The sequence below is a fragment of the Egretta garzetta genome, unplaced genomic scaffold (genome assembly GCF_000687185.1).
Source record: "Egretta garzetta isolate BGI_Z169 unplaced genomic scaffold, ASM68718v1 scaffold163, whole genome shotgun sequence".
In the NCBI taxonomy this organism is placed as follows: domain Eukaryota; kingdom Metazoa; phylum Chordata; class Aves; order Pelecaniformes; family Ardeidae; genus Egretta; species Egretta garzetta.
Window position 1 is genome coordinate 315,851 of NW_009259308.1, and position 14,900 is coordinate 330,750.

Below are 14,900 nucleotides of genomic sequence, written 5' to 3' on the forward strand. Positions count from 1 at the left end.
CAGGAATCCCGAAGAACAGCATATACTAAGGATATGTATTTACTTTACACAGATTGACTCTAAATCCATGTTACAATACAACTGTAGTGAGTGCCTCTGCAACTCTCCCAAGTTGAATTCATTCATTAACAATAATGTTAACTGGTGAGTGCACAGATCATTCTGCAATCCCAGGCCACAACTTACTGAAGTGACTGCATACACAGCCAAATTTTTATCCTGAATACTTCTGCCTCCCTTTAGACGGACAATTGAGCATTTTAAAACTTGCACAGCATATGAAGTACAGCCACTGTTCACTAGAAAGCCAACATTTCTACTGGGTACCCCTTTTGCAGACAACGTCTTATAAAAAGGTATCTTCATTTTCCCACAGATTACCACACAGACTATTTTTCAGTTTACAAGAGTCAAGCAATCATAGAAAGTACCACCAAAACACCCAGGGAGGAGAAGCCATACAGATGAGTTCTGTGAGAGCAGATGCCATTACCAAGAAGTTTTCTGGAAAATACAAGGAAAAGGAGTGTTTCACAGCTAAGACATCTTCAGTCCCATGTTAGGAGAGTCAGGCAAGCCTACCGATTTAACTGAAGTAATTTAGGGCTGGAAGCAAAGTACTTTTTCCTCTTTCCAGAGCTTCAAAGCATGCTGCAGTTTCAGATCTTTCTCATCCATTTAAAATGCACAAAGCAGATCACATACAAGCAGACCAAGCTCATGTTCCCCAGCCACTAGGGCAAGTGCTTGGGCTTTGCCTGTCCTCATGGATTTACTGGCTTCGGGAGCTCTGCTGTCCACAGCTAACACTGATTCACCAACTTTTCTGTTTCCAACCTTCACCCTATTTCACCTCCACTGAAAGTTCTGGTAATTTAATTTATTTTTATTATTGTCTGATCTGGTTTATCCTTCCCTTCATCATTTTCCCCGACAGTATGAGCTGAAAGGATTTCTGGTTTGTTCACTGTTAAAGACGTAATGCAACTTTCCTTCAAGGACTGCGAGGCCTGACAAGTATTCTGAATGACAAAGCAGTTTGCTAAATCTGTTAGTGTCCAGCAATCATAGAATCATAGAATCACAGAATGTTCTGGGTTGGAAGGGACCCCTAGAGGTCATCTAGTCCAACCCCCCTGCAGGAGCAGGGACACCGCTAACTAGATCAGGCTGCTCAGAGCCCCGTCCAACCTGGCCTTGAATGTTTCCAGGGATGGGGCCTCCACCACCTCTCTGGGCAACCTGTTCCAGTGTTTCACCACCCTCAATGTCACACAAAATTGTTTATTTAAAAAGAAGATAGTCACCATCACTAGTTGTCAGAGAATTTAAGGCGAGCTTTAATTTGTTATGGTTTTTATTGCCAATGAAAAATGTTTTCAGCCAGGCATTTTAGAGGTGGTTATCTCAAGCACTTTTTTTTGTCATGCAGTTTCATAGCATTGACTTCTAATATCACAATCAGAATGCAAAAGAATACATTTCAAATTATTCTATGTAAAATACAGCATAATATATCAAGACTGAGAAAGAAAATTCTTTTTTTCAATTGCTTACTTATTAATTACACATGCTAGCTTGATCTGACTTTTTTCTCCCTGGCTGACACTTGCATAAGCATTTTTAGACTAGACCTTGCAAGATGCTACAGGGCTCTGACCCCACGTAAAAGCAGATTTAAACACGTACTTACATTGTACGGGACGTGCCCATTCCCAGAAACTAAAATGGGTTTACTCAGATACACCAATTAAAAAGGCCTGATTGTCACTGCTACCCGTGACATGACAGAAAAGTTTATTAGTTTCAGCTAAAGAAGTGAGCAATTTATCTGCCGCTGAAGAACTAAAGTCCTTTTTTATCTGGCAATATTCTTAGCAGGAAGAAGATACCTAGAATATGAAATACCAGCAAAACTTTTTCCCAGACACAAAGTTTTTCAGAATTTCCCATGTTGTGTCACAATACCGTTAACTATTTTCAGTTCTATGAATTACTGCATGACACCAATCTAGCACAACTGTGCTCTTTAGACAGAATTTTGTTTACACAAAATAAAAATTTAATCTATCTCCAAACGCGCAATCGTTGAAGTGACCATGGCTGACAGGGACCTAACTTTGAGTATTTGCGTTTTTTCTTAAGAGCTAAGTTTTATTATACGAACAGAAAACTGGAAAACACCAGTGAAGTTGTTGAACCCATTTTCTCAAGAAAGGGACAGGAATTTAACAATAACCCCAACAAAATTCCAACACGCCAAGAGTACCCTAGAAACCCAAAAGCCATCAGGAAGATGCCAGGTGAGAGTAAGGGCATCCCTATTTTTTTTTCCAATTTCCTGAACTAGCAACACACTTATTTTAACAAATCCAAAAAATTGGAAACTAATGCTCAGAGATGAAACAACAGCCTATGCTACCTTGCATGGCATGAAAATCCCACCAGTTCCTCCCCATCTGACCTGCATGAGACACATTTCCTGTCAGCTCCAGAAGCAGCCCCACCAGCTGAACGGCGAGCATACCCACAGAGCAAGCCTGCCAGGTGCCACCAGCAGCAGGAAGGTTGCTTACCTCACATGCCGCTTTTAGCTGTGCTAGCGGCTCAGGGTAAAACACAAACAGCAAACACACACAGTTTAGGAGCCAAATGACCTCCAAAGGATAAGAAGATGCACGAACGATCAGCTCTTGCATGCAAGGCTCCGTTACAACTGTTTCCCTCTTGTCGCTCTAAAAGCATGGTGGTTTCACTCCATTATTTCAAATTCATTACAGACCTCCAGGTAAGTTTACAACTGTCACACAGTCCTCCTCTTTTACCACTATGCTGCTACTTTTTCTTATTTTGCATCTAAGCAGAACACATTCACTGCTTTTTTATATTGCATCTTAACCCAAGGATATAAAAATTATCATAGTTCTTCAATAATGCAACTCCATTCCTGGAAACAGCTGCCTTAAAATGTTAAGCTTTCCTTTGCAACTTCTGAGGGCAATGATGCTGTGCCTTATAACCACTATCAGCACGGCTTCCCTGCATCAAGGGCAACTCTCGCAACACAGTTAAGTTAAATTCAACGTTTAGCATCCAGTATTTAAATACAAAGACAGCAGATTTTTTCATTTAATTTATCCTGTAACAGAGCAAAAGAGCTGCCTCCTCCCAAAAGCAAACACTTGACTCCATCTACACAATAACGACACCATAACGTTACAATATTTGGATGTGTTCTAAAACAGGTTCAACTCGTACAACAAATAACACCCTTGATGTGAACAGCAACTGAAGTCAGACAAATAGGAATTTCTTGTTCTCTCTTAGAAGGTAAGCAGAAGTATTAATCATTCTTTGTGTCACTCATCCATTCTGAGTTTAAGGAAAAATACAATGGTAAACCAGCTATGGCAAAATAACATGGTTATGATGATTAAAACTCGGTATTAACTAAGAAAGTTTGTAAAATAGGTCCTAAAGTAAACACAGAAACCCTAACTAGCATGCTATTTTCAGGCACAAGTTTGTAATTTTAGCTAGGTTTTAATCTACATCTGAATACCCACTTAAATATGTAAAAAAATCGGATCCAGACTTAAACTCTAGGAAACATCATCTAAGGGCGTTGTTCAAGCCTTACTTCTAATTAAGGATTTAATACTTGGGACAGTACCTTCCAAACGAGGATTAAGAATTTTGCAAAGGAAGACATTATGACTGTAAACTGCTGCCTTGGCTTTCCCAGCTCAGGAAGCGCAGATACCACACCCAAAATCTTGCTCAGGCCTTTTTTCTCTCTCACCACTTCTGCTTTTTCTCTTCTCTTTTCCATATAAAGTTCAGTATTAAGTTTTAGTCTTTTCTCCTAAACCAGAATCACAAAATGTAAGAAGTCTTTGTCCACCCAAATTATTCAGTTCTAAACATAGAGCTGCATTTCCAAGACACATGGAAAAATGTCAAAGGCAAATATAAGAAGTCAGATGAAGTACTGAAATGCTGAAAACATTGTCGGTCATGTAGAATCTTTCATCCTAAGCATGTGGCTGTAAATATCATGTTTTTACCTGGATCTTGGAGTTATCACATATCAGCCTATCATGAAAAATACAGATTCTTAACACATTAGCTGCAAAATGGCGCTGAGTTCAAATTGCTCTTACCACACAAAAATATTTTAAGGAATAACAATAGCACTTTACTGGGAAAACTTATTTTGGCTTCAGAGGGTTTTAAGCCCTTCATGAACAGTTACATAACTCTTCCCTTTGCAGACCTGATCATGTTTTATTTTATTTACAAACAGAAGTACCCATCCCAAGAGTTACATGTAGATGCATGTGCTCATCGTATATCTGCATCCCCAGATAATATCACCAGTGGCAAAGGAAAAAGAATTAAAAGACTATTTCTGTGAACCAGACAGGAAACCCTACACTTCAACCTTTTCAAGTCAGTGCTAGAGAGAAGTGTCTCATGGCTTTGCAAAAAGCATTTTAAACTTTGAAAGTTTAACCATTTTTCAAAGCTTTTAAGCAGATATTAATTTCTCCACACATGAAGGACAAGCCACTACACTATATATGAAGAGAGCTAGCAGCATAACATATCTCCTTAAAGAATGATAAACCTCTGTGTAAGATGGACTGTTCAGTGTGTGGGCGGGTAAAAGCATGCTGACATTAGCTTAGAAAAATATGCAAACTCTTAACACTTCTGAATGCAAGCAATTTAAAAGCCCGCAAACTATCCCCCAGGCAGCTATCTCAAATAGTTAAGTACTAAAACAAAACTAAAATTTAATTTGAAAAAAAGCAGAGGAACGTCAACTTTCATACTGATTGACTATGTTACATGATACAGGTTGCTGTTCTCGGCTTACATTTAGTTATGTTAATACTAGTACGTTTATTCTACTGAATTTTATACAAAATTCTTTTTATAACAAGTTAATATTTGTATTAGTGTTTCCCTTTTAATTTCACTGCCCAAAACCGATCACACTGCTGAAAGTGGCATATGGCATTACATGAAAAAAATGACACAGTCGGGCAAATGCCTGCAGGGGAATAATTAATCTCTACCAGCATTGATACCACAGCGCCTGCCCCCACATTACTACAGCTGGAATCTCTGGAGTAGAGCAGAGCCTGCCACTCCTCCCAGGACTGTCCTCAGGCTGCTGGGGAGTAGGGTTGTCCCTCCCCACCTAGGTCTCTTCTCCCTGGTGAAGAATGCAGGGGAGACGGGAGAAAGGGCTTCCTTGACCTATTTCTACAGCAGCTCTCACCCTTCACCCTCCTACACACACATATCTGCACCCACCTCCAAATTACACGTACATCCAAGAATCTCTGTAGGTTGGTGGAAAAAAAAAATCCATAGGCAATGAGGCACTGAAAAACAGCAACATTTTCCTCCACATTTCTGCATCTGTGAAGAGAAGCTGAAAGCTGGAGTGACTACCCTCCATTTCTCAGTCTCTGGAGAAGGAAAGGAAAAGGCAAAAAGCATCAAGATGCCAATCTTTATCTTAGATGCAAAATCATAGTTGCCTTGTTTTTGTTGCTCATAATTCTTCAACGCCCACTCTTTGCTAGCGACAGTCCAAACACACAGAAGACATTGTTCATACCCTGAGGAGCTTTCCAATTAAATGAAAGAAACTTGAATATAATGAAAACATTAATTTAGATACAACTGGAGGGTTTAAAGTTATACAAAAGATTACCATTTATGGAGTTACAGGTATGTTTGGTGCTCATGCACAAGAGAGCTTCTGACAAACCCTGGCTTACATCCATCCCTCTGTTTTGTCAGAGGACGAGTGATGCACAATCTCAGGCACTACCTGCTTTTGCCTTCTAAACATTTGCATAACCCTCAACAAAGGACTGGGAAATATTCTGCTCCTAGTCAATCGACAACCCTGTAGAGAAATCAGGTTAGATTAAAGTCCTCTTCCAAGCTTTTTAGGTACCGGCATTTGAAAATTTCAATAGGAAAAACAAACTGTTACAGGGAAGTATCACTAACCTAAATAACAACATAAGAGTTAATGAGTTGGGGCGGGGCGAGTGTTAAACTTAATGAAACTTCAGAGGATTATGGAAAGAAAGCTTTATTTTTTTATATACAAAACCTGCATCTAAGACTATAATCAGATAGCCCATGTTATGAAATGGCATTGTACAAACTGAAAAAAAAAACATCTTTAACTTTTTTATTGGTGTAAAATAAATTCTAATATGGTAACACAGTACTTGAGACTAAAAATCTACAAATAAAGACTTGTAAGAAAGCTTATCTAGTTCATAGCAATATGTAGTTGATCTTCAGTCACCTGAAGAACACAGAGTGCTTTAGAAAGTTACAGAAACCGAATTCCGTAGGCCAGTACTTATTTAGTATCCTTCCAGTTAAAACCAACAGTAAAAAAAGTTGGCAGTATATAAAGGTGTATCAAAAGTTTTAAATGCTCTTAAAAAAATCCTGCAGACTTCTTCATGTATTACATTGATGAAATTATCTTTTTAATCAGGTTCAAGTGATGCTCTGCAAAAAAAAGTACAGCAGAGGAAAAAGAGTTATCTGATCAGCATGTTACACCCACAGGCTCAGAGTCTGTGGTTAATAAACAACTCTCTACAGTGAAGAAAAAAAAAAAAAAAAGAAGAAAAAATAGTGCTTGCTCTGACCACAATCCTGAAAGCAGCTTTGGAAGACTCTTAATCAAAATCCTGCCAAAGCTAGACAGGTTACCCATGGACAGAACTACCAACTGCATTATGCTTGTTTCAGAATTGGAACCTTCCTGGAACTACAGATCTTCTTAGTACCTTACAGACCACAATCAAACCTCATACAAAGAATTTTGCATTTCTGGCCTCATTCCTGGACTTAATATAAATTATTCTTACTTATTAATACATAATATTAATGCAAAACTAAACTAGTTTTCACGGCTTTTCCTTGAAAATTTTATGAAAAGACCACCCTTTCAAGAAAAATAATTTAGAGATCATGCATCGCTAAGATTTATTCTGGCACCAGCAAGATAAACTACAAGAGTTATTCATGCAATTCAACACAACCTATGAAACACCTTCTCTGAAAATCTCGTATCTAGCCCTAGAGCTATAGAAGGCTTCCTAGCACTTACAGAGGAAATAAAGACAAAGCAATAGGACTTCGAGCCTTGTTCAAACAATTATTCTTTGCTTGAACAGAAAATGAACTGCTATTTCAAAAGGGTTTTCAAGTAAAACTTGAACAAGTCAGGACTAAAGCAGTCCTAGACCCAAACCACGACATTCAGTGGTTGAATTTCCTGGATCTACCTGCACACTCTGTGAAGCCTTTTTGTTGTTTTTCATATGTGCTATAATAATAGAAAATGAAGGTGTAGCAAACAGCACACTCTTAACCACACAAACTGAACCCCATCTGAGTCATCATCTTCTTGGGAAACAGTGGACAGAAATGCTGAAGACCTTATGTTCAGAGAAGTTGTTGCACATTGCCTTATTACTGCTAGCTGCTATATTTGCATCGCCTTTTGTGTCTGACATCTGCAATCCAGTTTTAATAAAATCAATACAGGATGCATAGCTCATAGAATGAGTCAAATCACCAACTTTATCTTTGCACATTTAACCAAAATGTAAAGTTCAGACACAGACGTGTATGCACATACTGTATATGTTTGTGTATGCATAGATACACAGATAAACATAGACTCTTCACAAAGATTACACTGGCACTATTATTTTGGACATGTCCTGTGGAAGAGTTCAGAAACATCAACTTTCCAGAAATACATTTTACTTTTCATGATGGAAGAAGCAGAGTAGAAAAAAGGAAGGGGAAAAAAAAAAAAAGAAAAGCTGTGGACTACTGTTAGCCAATTTCTAGGCTCAAGCATAACTTACAACTTTCAAGAGAGTGCCAGAAGAGCAAAGCTGCTTTAGGTGCAGCAGTCGCACAATCTTTAACCAATAGTCTCATGTAAAACCATGCACTCAGGACAACTGTAACACATTACTCCTGATACCTAGAGAAAGGGTGATTCAGCCTGAAGCACAAAAAACTTGCATCTTTTTACCCTAAAGCTAAAGAGCAATGCTCATCCTTAAAATACCACAACAGTTTCGATCATATCAATATCTGTTATCAAGTTGTCCTCTGGGTCCGTAAGTGAAAATGTAATAGAGAAGGCCAGCTGATGATGTTAAAATGGGCACACATATCTGCTATTTCTTTTGTTTGCTTGTTCATTAAGGAGTGACATGGGAAAGAATTATGAAAATCTACAACTGCCTGGGAGGCAATGCACAACCTTTTGCTATAAGGCGCTACTGACACTGCAAGCCAAATTCACCATTAACAAATGTTCAAAAAGCTTAACACTCATCTTCCAGTGGCTTAGGAAATGCTAGTGAGCAGAATTTAATTCATCTCAAAGTTTTGCAAGAATCAGGTTATGAATTTCCCCCAAAAAAAGCTGTCACACTAACTAGTTGCTATGTTTCAACATACCATGTTAATTGATGCTTACCATCTTGACCATGCTGCAAAAGACTGGAAGTTATGACATGGGCTACAATCTGGCTGTGGTCCTAAAGGTGTTTTTTCTCCTCTTTGGAGTATATGCTTCAACTGTCTAAATACAGCTGAAATGCAACTTTCAAGGTAAAGTCTTAGGTGTAGTATAATGTAAAAGCATCATTTACTCTGAAAATACAGTAAGCAATACATTCTAAATTGTTGAGGGAACCATATTCTGTTTTGTGCTAAGAACTCCTCTAATAAATAAAAGATATTTTTTTAACATAGCCCAAGTGAAGAATAAACAAAGCTTATCAGCAACAGCAAAAGATGTTACAATTCATGCTATTAGTTCAAAGGAGTGCTCAATTATAAGAATAATTAAAGAGTACCCTTTTTTCCCTCCTGTCCCAAAAATGAGAAAAGGGTTAGAAGACCATTATTCTAGCAGTACACTCCTGTAGTTTAAAACAGAGAGAGAGAAACCCAGAAAGATGATCTACTCTGTCAAGAACACAGTATTAAGAAATAAATATTTGAGTATGCAAGCTACTCTTAAATCACAAAAAACAGGTACCCAATGGAAAACAAAATTTTCATCCAGCTATAACTAAAGCCATGCTAGCACAACTGAGTCTGTAAGCAATTCAGGAGCTACCTACCACACGTGAAGCGATAAATTTGTATTAACCTACATGAAACCTCTTAGGTGTTTACACTGAGTAGAAAACAATGTTGGAAATAATTAGTGGAATGATTCAAGAATAAATTTCATAATACATATAAACCTTGCTGCATTTCGTGTACATGTGATCCTTTACAGGTGGAAGATCCCTAGGACATTGTCAGATCCAAACAAAATAACATTCCTTGAAAGCTATGCTATAATGAAGAAGGTACCTAAAAATACTTTTCCGAAAGCATAGTAACTTTAACAGCATAATTTTTCATCATGTCACACTGTTGCAGGCATATGGCGTCCTCATAAAAACATCATCTTATTAACAGCTACACGTGTAATAGGGCTACCTCAATTTTTATCTGTTAGAACAATTACACACTGGCACAGGGAAATTAAAATGCAGGAGAATGCACATTACAGCAAAGCTTGAAAAGAAAAAAAGCTTTAAGATACATGGGTCACATTAAGGTCTTCCTTTCTCCTAAGTCGGCTTCTCCTGCTGCTCACTCATGCAGGGAGATCATAATTTTGTAGCTGTGATATTTCCACGGCAACACTGGTGACAGTGATGTCACAAATTCAGCCCTGACATAGCTTCAGGATCAAGTACAAGGAGCAGATGGGATGCGAGGGAGAAAGCCCCTATTTAAACACAAATCTCTTTCATAAGAAAGAAAGAGGCATGAGCAAAGAAACAGGTGAATGGATCACGTTTTCAAGTATGATATATTCAAAAGATTATCCTAGCATGAAAATCTATTTAAAGGCAAGACCTACAATACAGGGTAACTGTCAAATTTGTTAGGCCTTATAATAAACCAACCTTGAAAGCTCCCTGTTTAGCATGACAAGCCTCGTGCTCCATTTCTAAAGTGGCAGTGAAGACAATACACTTTTGTCCCTTGTGAATTTCCTTTAAATAACTTTAACATTCAGATATATTAATTTGATACATCACTGTGCTTATAATACCATATGTAAATATGATGTCAAGCCCTCACTGGAGTTTGTTATCTGAACAAGATATAATATGACAGAAATCAAAACGAAGCCCAGATGGGTCACCAAGTACAGCAGGATAGTAACTGGAATATTCAGCCAGCACAATTTGATCGCTAAAAGGGGACTGTGTTTTTGTGCTGACCTGCGGACTCATGCAAGAATCAGTATAAACTCCAGGCCAACTGAAACAGCCCTAAACCCCACCCAGTCGCACGCTGCAGACTCCAACACTACCGGTATCAGACGTCCTTTCTGCCTTTGGCCACCCCATGGACGAACAGCAACTGAGCCCACATGGGGTAGAAGGGATGAAGGCAAAAAATGGAATAAAGAGAGTGCACCCACAATACAGTCTGGACATTAACTCAGGTCACAGTTCAAGGAAATACACAGATTTCTTCAAGACACTCTCTCCATGGAGGACAACTGATGAACAGCACAAAACGCCCACCAAGGGAGGCAGGGGAAGTAACTACAACCAGAATTCAGGCGTAGGCGGTCATTCACAGAGCTGCAGGTAACGAGAAGTGGTTTCTTACGGCAGCAGAGGCAGAAAGATGCAAAACAAAAATCAGAAGACAAAAGGAAGATAAAAGGATTTAAAAGGATATAGAGCCATGTTCTGACCACAGAAGAAAAAAACCCCACACTTTTCAAGATTTCAAGTTGAAGACCTGAAAGTATTATCAACAGTCCAGCTCCCAGGAGGGAAAGGAAGATAGGGAATAAAATCTACAGGTTGTAGCTGGGCGTAAGCTGAGATGCAAACAGGCCCCCAGGAAGGGATGTCAGATGGAGACAGAGACTAAATGCACAATGCAAGGAGAAACACATCAGAAGTCAAGTAGCTAAGCAGGGTTCACAGACATCATCTATGAAATTACTAAGATAAAAACTGCAAAAGGGAGAGAACAGAAAGTAAAATGTGCCATGATACAAACCAAAATGATCAGAGAGTTAGGAAAGCCCGTCTGATTCCCCAAACCGTGACTGTACCAACAGCAAATCAAAAAAGCAGGCAATAAACCGAAAGATGCTGGCTGGTCACAGAAAAAGTATAAATACCCAAGCACTGCACCTGGACCAAGATGTCATTCCACAGCTAAATGAACAATCTTATGAAGAGGAGAAAAAAAGAAAAGAAAAAAAAAAAAGCATATGAACTTGAGATATCAATAATGATAATATATTAATACAACAGGTACATAAAAGCCTGTTGGGACTGTCAGGAAAAGACCTAAAGAACTACAGTTGTTTAGCTTCAACAAAAATGTTTTTTGTAAACATATTAGGCACATACCCATGACGCCACTAACAGAAATGCTGGCTGAAATTAAAATAAAAGGAACAGTTTGGGGCTATAAACTTCTACAGACTTCTAACTTGTTAGAGTAGTAAACTCTGAACACAGCATCCATTAACACAGTAGGATAAGAAATACACTCGGTTTTAAGATGTAGTTTATTGTTTTTACAATTGTGATTAAGACACGGCTGTTGCAGAGTAACATGACTACAACACAACCCCAACAAGACGACTTCTCTCCCTGTGTTTCTATAAAGCCTACAACCTCGGATGGGAACATGAGCCAAGTTCCCCAAAGAACTTTCTAGAGGTCACTTGAATTTCAGCACTGGAAATCCCATCTTCTTTCTACCCAGGAGGAAAAAAGGCTCTCTCAGATAACTCTTGCACTACTACATCTTTTTTACCACGTGTTTATAGAGACGTGAAACTGATGGCTAATCTAAACCCAAGTCAGCACTCACTGCTGTTTGTATCACGTATCAAACCAAAGCAGCTGCCAAACATGAGCTAGAAAGAAAGTCTCTTTCTGTCGTTCAGAAAAGAACTTACTTTTTCCCCTATCGCGCTGATCAACATTAACATTCCACTGAGAGACAGAAGTCAATTGTTCTGCTAACGTGAAATCTTATACAAAATCAACATTTTAAGACTTAAGAACTGTAGAAGATGCATTTCAAGTCCAAGCTTTGCAAGTATTTCTCTCAGAACAAAAATATTTTTACAATAGCCAAAACGTAACAATAAAAACCCAGGACAACTACAAATTAACACATAATAGATTTTAAAAGGCAACAAAATAACCATAATCACTTTCTAATACAATCCAAATCCACCAGCAATTCAAAACATAAGATGATACTAGATCAGGATGCAAACTATTTTTTTTCCACCTCTAATTTCTATAAAGAAACATCAATAGGCACAGTATATTACCTTCATTTTCAGATGCTTGGCATTTTACTTTCAGTACCAAATCAAAGGTACGTTCTGGATTTTCCCTAGAAGAAGCAAACACAATTGATAATCATATATATGTTTCAGACAATGTTTCTACCGTGTTGTATCTTTTTTCCATTCTATTTGTACAGAATAAAATTAAGATAAATTAAAATGTCATTAAAATAAAATCAGAAATCAGATTAGTTCTAAGGAAGAACCAGTCACATTTCCCTGTACAACCTTAAAAAAAAAAAAAAAAAAAAAAAAAAGAAAAAAAAAAAAAAAAGAAAAAAAAAAAAAAAAGAAAAAAAAAAAAAAAAGAAAAAAAAAAAAAAAAGAAAAAAAAAAAAAAAAGAAAAAAAAAAAAAAAAGAAAAAAAAAAAAAAAAGAAAAAAAAAAAAAAAAGAAAAAAAAAAAAAAAAGAAAAAAAAAAAAAAAAGAAAAAAAAAAAAAAAAGAAAAAAAAAAAAAAAAGAAAAAAAAAAAAAAAAGTAAGAAAAATAAACAAGCAGGATTGTGTTATTTATTTAAGTGATACTGTCACTGCCTTATACATCAAATAGCTTTTGAGTCACTCCATCATACCACGCCTAACAGCTGGAAAAAAGTGCTACTAAAATCTTTATCAATCAATTTGAAGCATATTAATGGAGTCACGGGCAGCCTTTTCTAAAGCCACATTTTATTTCTACTTAATAGGAATAGCCCATCATTAGACTTCCATTTTAATTCCATTAATTTAGCCACTACCCTTTAAATGCTTATGATCACCACCATAAGGCTGAGAATCACTGAGCTTCCTCTTTCACAAGATACTGTCGCCTTTGACTTTAAAGGCTGAATCTCAGGTATGATTCAGTGAGCGAGAAAATTAATGCAATACCTAGGGATGGATGTAATCCCAAGCTAGCCAGAAAGATGGAGCCTCCATATCTGCAGCAGCTATCATGGTCAGCTCTGTGTGATGGCCAATGCCTCTTTCACCTCCCCAGTAAATACACACCTGCTAATAATGAACCGCATATGCTAATAGCAATGAACACTCAACCTGATCCCAAACTAAATATTTATTAAAGCAGTTCTAAATGCCATTACTACACCACCCACCTCTCTCTGCCTACCAAGCACACTGCTATTTATATTAAAAACAAGTGGTAGAACTGCACCCGTATCAATTATCTCTTTAACCACATAAAAGGCTCACACTTGAAATCCCGTCTTGGGTTGCGCTCCCGCTGAAGTCAGTTGGAGTTTTAGGCAGAGAATAAAATCCAAGACTTGGTTCCAGGTTTCTAGAATGTTTCAAATAAAGCATGCTGCAAATTAACACACTGTTGTTTCTTTAAAGAAAGTTTTGAATGAAATCCAAAGGCTGAGGTGGGGAAAAATTCAGCTGTCACAAATTAATTGATGCAGTACATGCTTTCACTGACCTCAGCACCATCATCAGCTGAGATTTGCAATTATAGTCTAATTCAGGTGATGGAGATGTAACCCGTCTATATCACAATCTTGCCTTACATCGTATTTTAAAGCATTTAGTTGGGAAAATCCCGTATCTACTGATCCTATGTGTAGGAAATCAAATTCTACTCTGAGTTACAACAGCCTAAATCCAGGATAGTGGAGATTTACTGTGGTATTAAAGTCTGTCCATTGTTCCTCTGGCTGGCGGGTGGGTTCAGAATGAAACTGATAAGGCTTGGCTTCGTTGAGCCACCTAGAAAAGCAAACCACAAAAACCCTTCCTTTAAAAGAAGTGACATCTCCCCATGATGTTACTCCACCTCAGGCACTGGGTTTATACTCTCAGGCCATTTTCCCCTTCCATTTCTTCCTAAAACCCAGACCACACAACGCTGGGGTTTTAATGTGAATTGGTTAAAGTGTTACAAACACCCAATGAGGGCTTCTAACTCGACTCACAGCTGAATTACCCTCATGAAGAAAAGCTTTTTGAAGTAACACTACATTCTGTCTTTCACTATACCACTCTAAGTCTGCTTTTGCAGAAAAATGCTTCTAAGTTTACTCCTCACATCCCACTACGTTTAGAGGTGTCAAAAATGTGTCAAACTAATCTGAGAATTGTCAGACTGTCTCTCATTTCCTTTACAGCTACCCAGTAGCAGCCTGCTTACTCATCGTATATTTACACAGAGATTTTTGTCAATTCCTGAAACCCATGTTTAACATCTTGTTGGTTTCCAATGTCAGCAAGACCCCGTGGCAGCTCCTGATGGGTAAGGCTGAATGAACAGCAGTGCTTCCAAACACCTAAAAATCTCTTTTGCACCTGCCATACAATAATGGCAAAAAGAAGGTTTGCAATTACCGGAGGGATTAATATCACAGACCTTAGCCCACCAGCTGCTGCAGGCAGGGTCACTGCAGGAAGCGGTACTGCCCAGGCCTGCGGGAGC

At 38.0% G+C, this 14,900-nt stretch overlaps 1 protein-coding gene across 1 annotated transcript in view; it reads right to left on the bottom strand.

Annotated features, from left to right (window-relative positions):
- DENND1B (DENN domain containing 1B) overlaps positions 1–14,900 on the bottom strand; it is a 162,190-nt gene that overhangs the window by 146,100 nt on the left and 1,190 nt on the right. Inside the window, exons 2-3 of the mRNA XM_035891739.1 lie at positions 14,113–14,197; positions 12,473–12,563 (exon numbers count right to left, since the gene is read on the bottom strand). Coding sequence (XP_035747632.1) covers positions 12,473–12,563; positions 14,113–14,197 — 176 coding nt within the window. The remainder of the gene's footprint in view (positions 1–12,472; positions 12,564–14,112; positions 14,198–14,900) is intronic.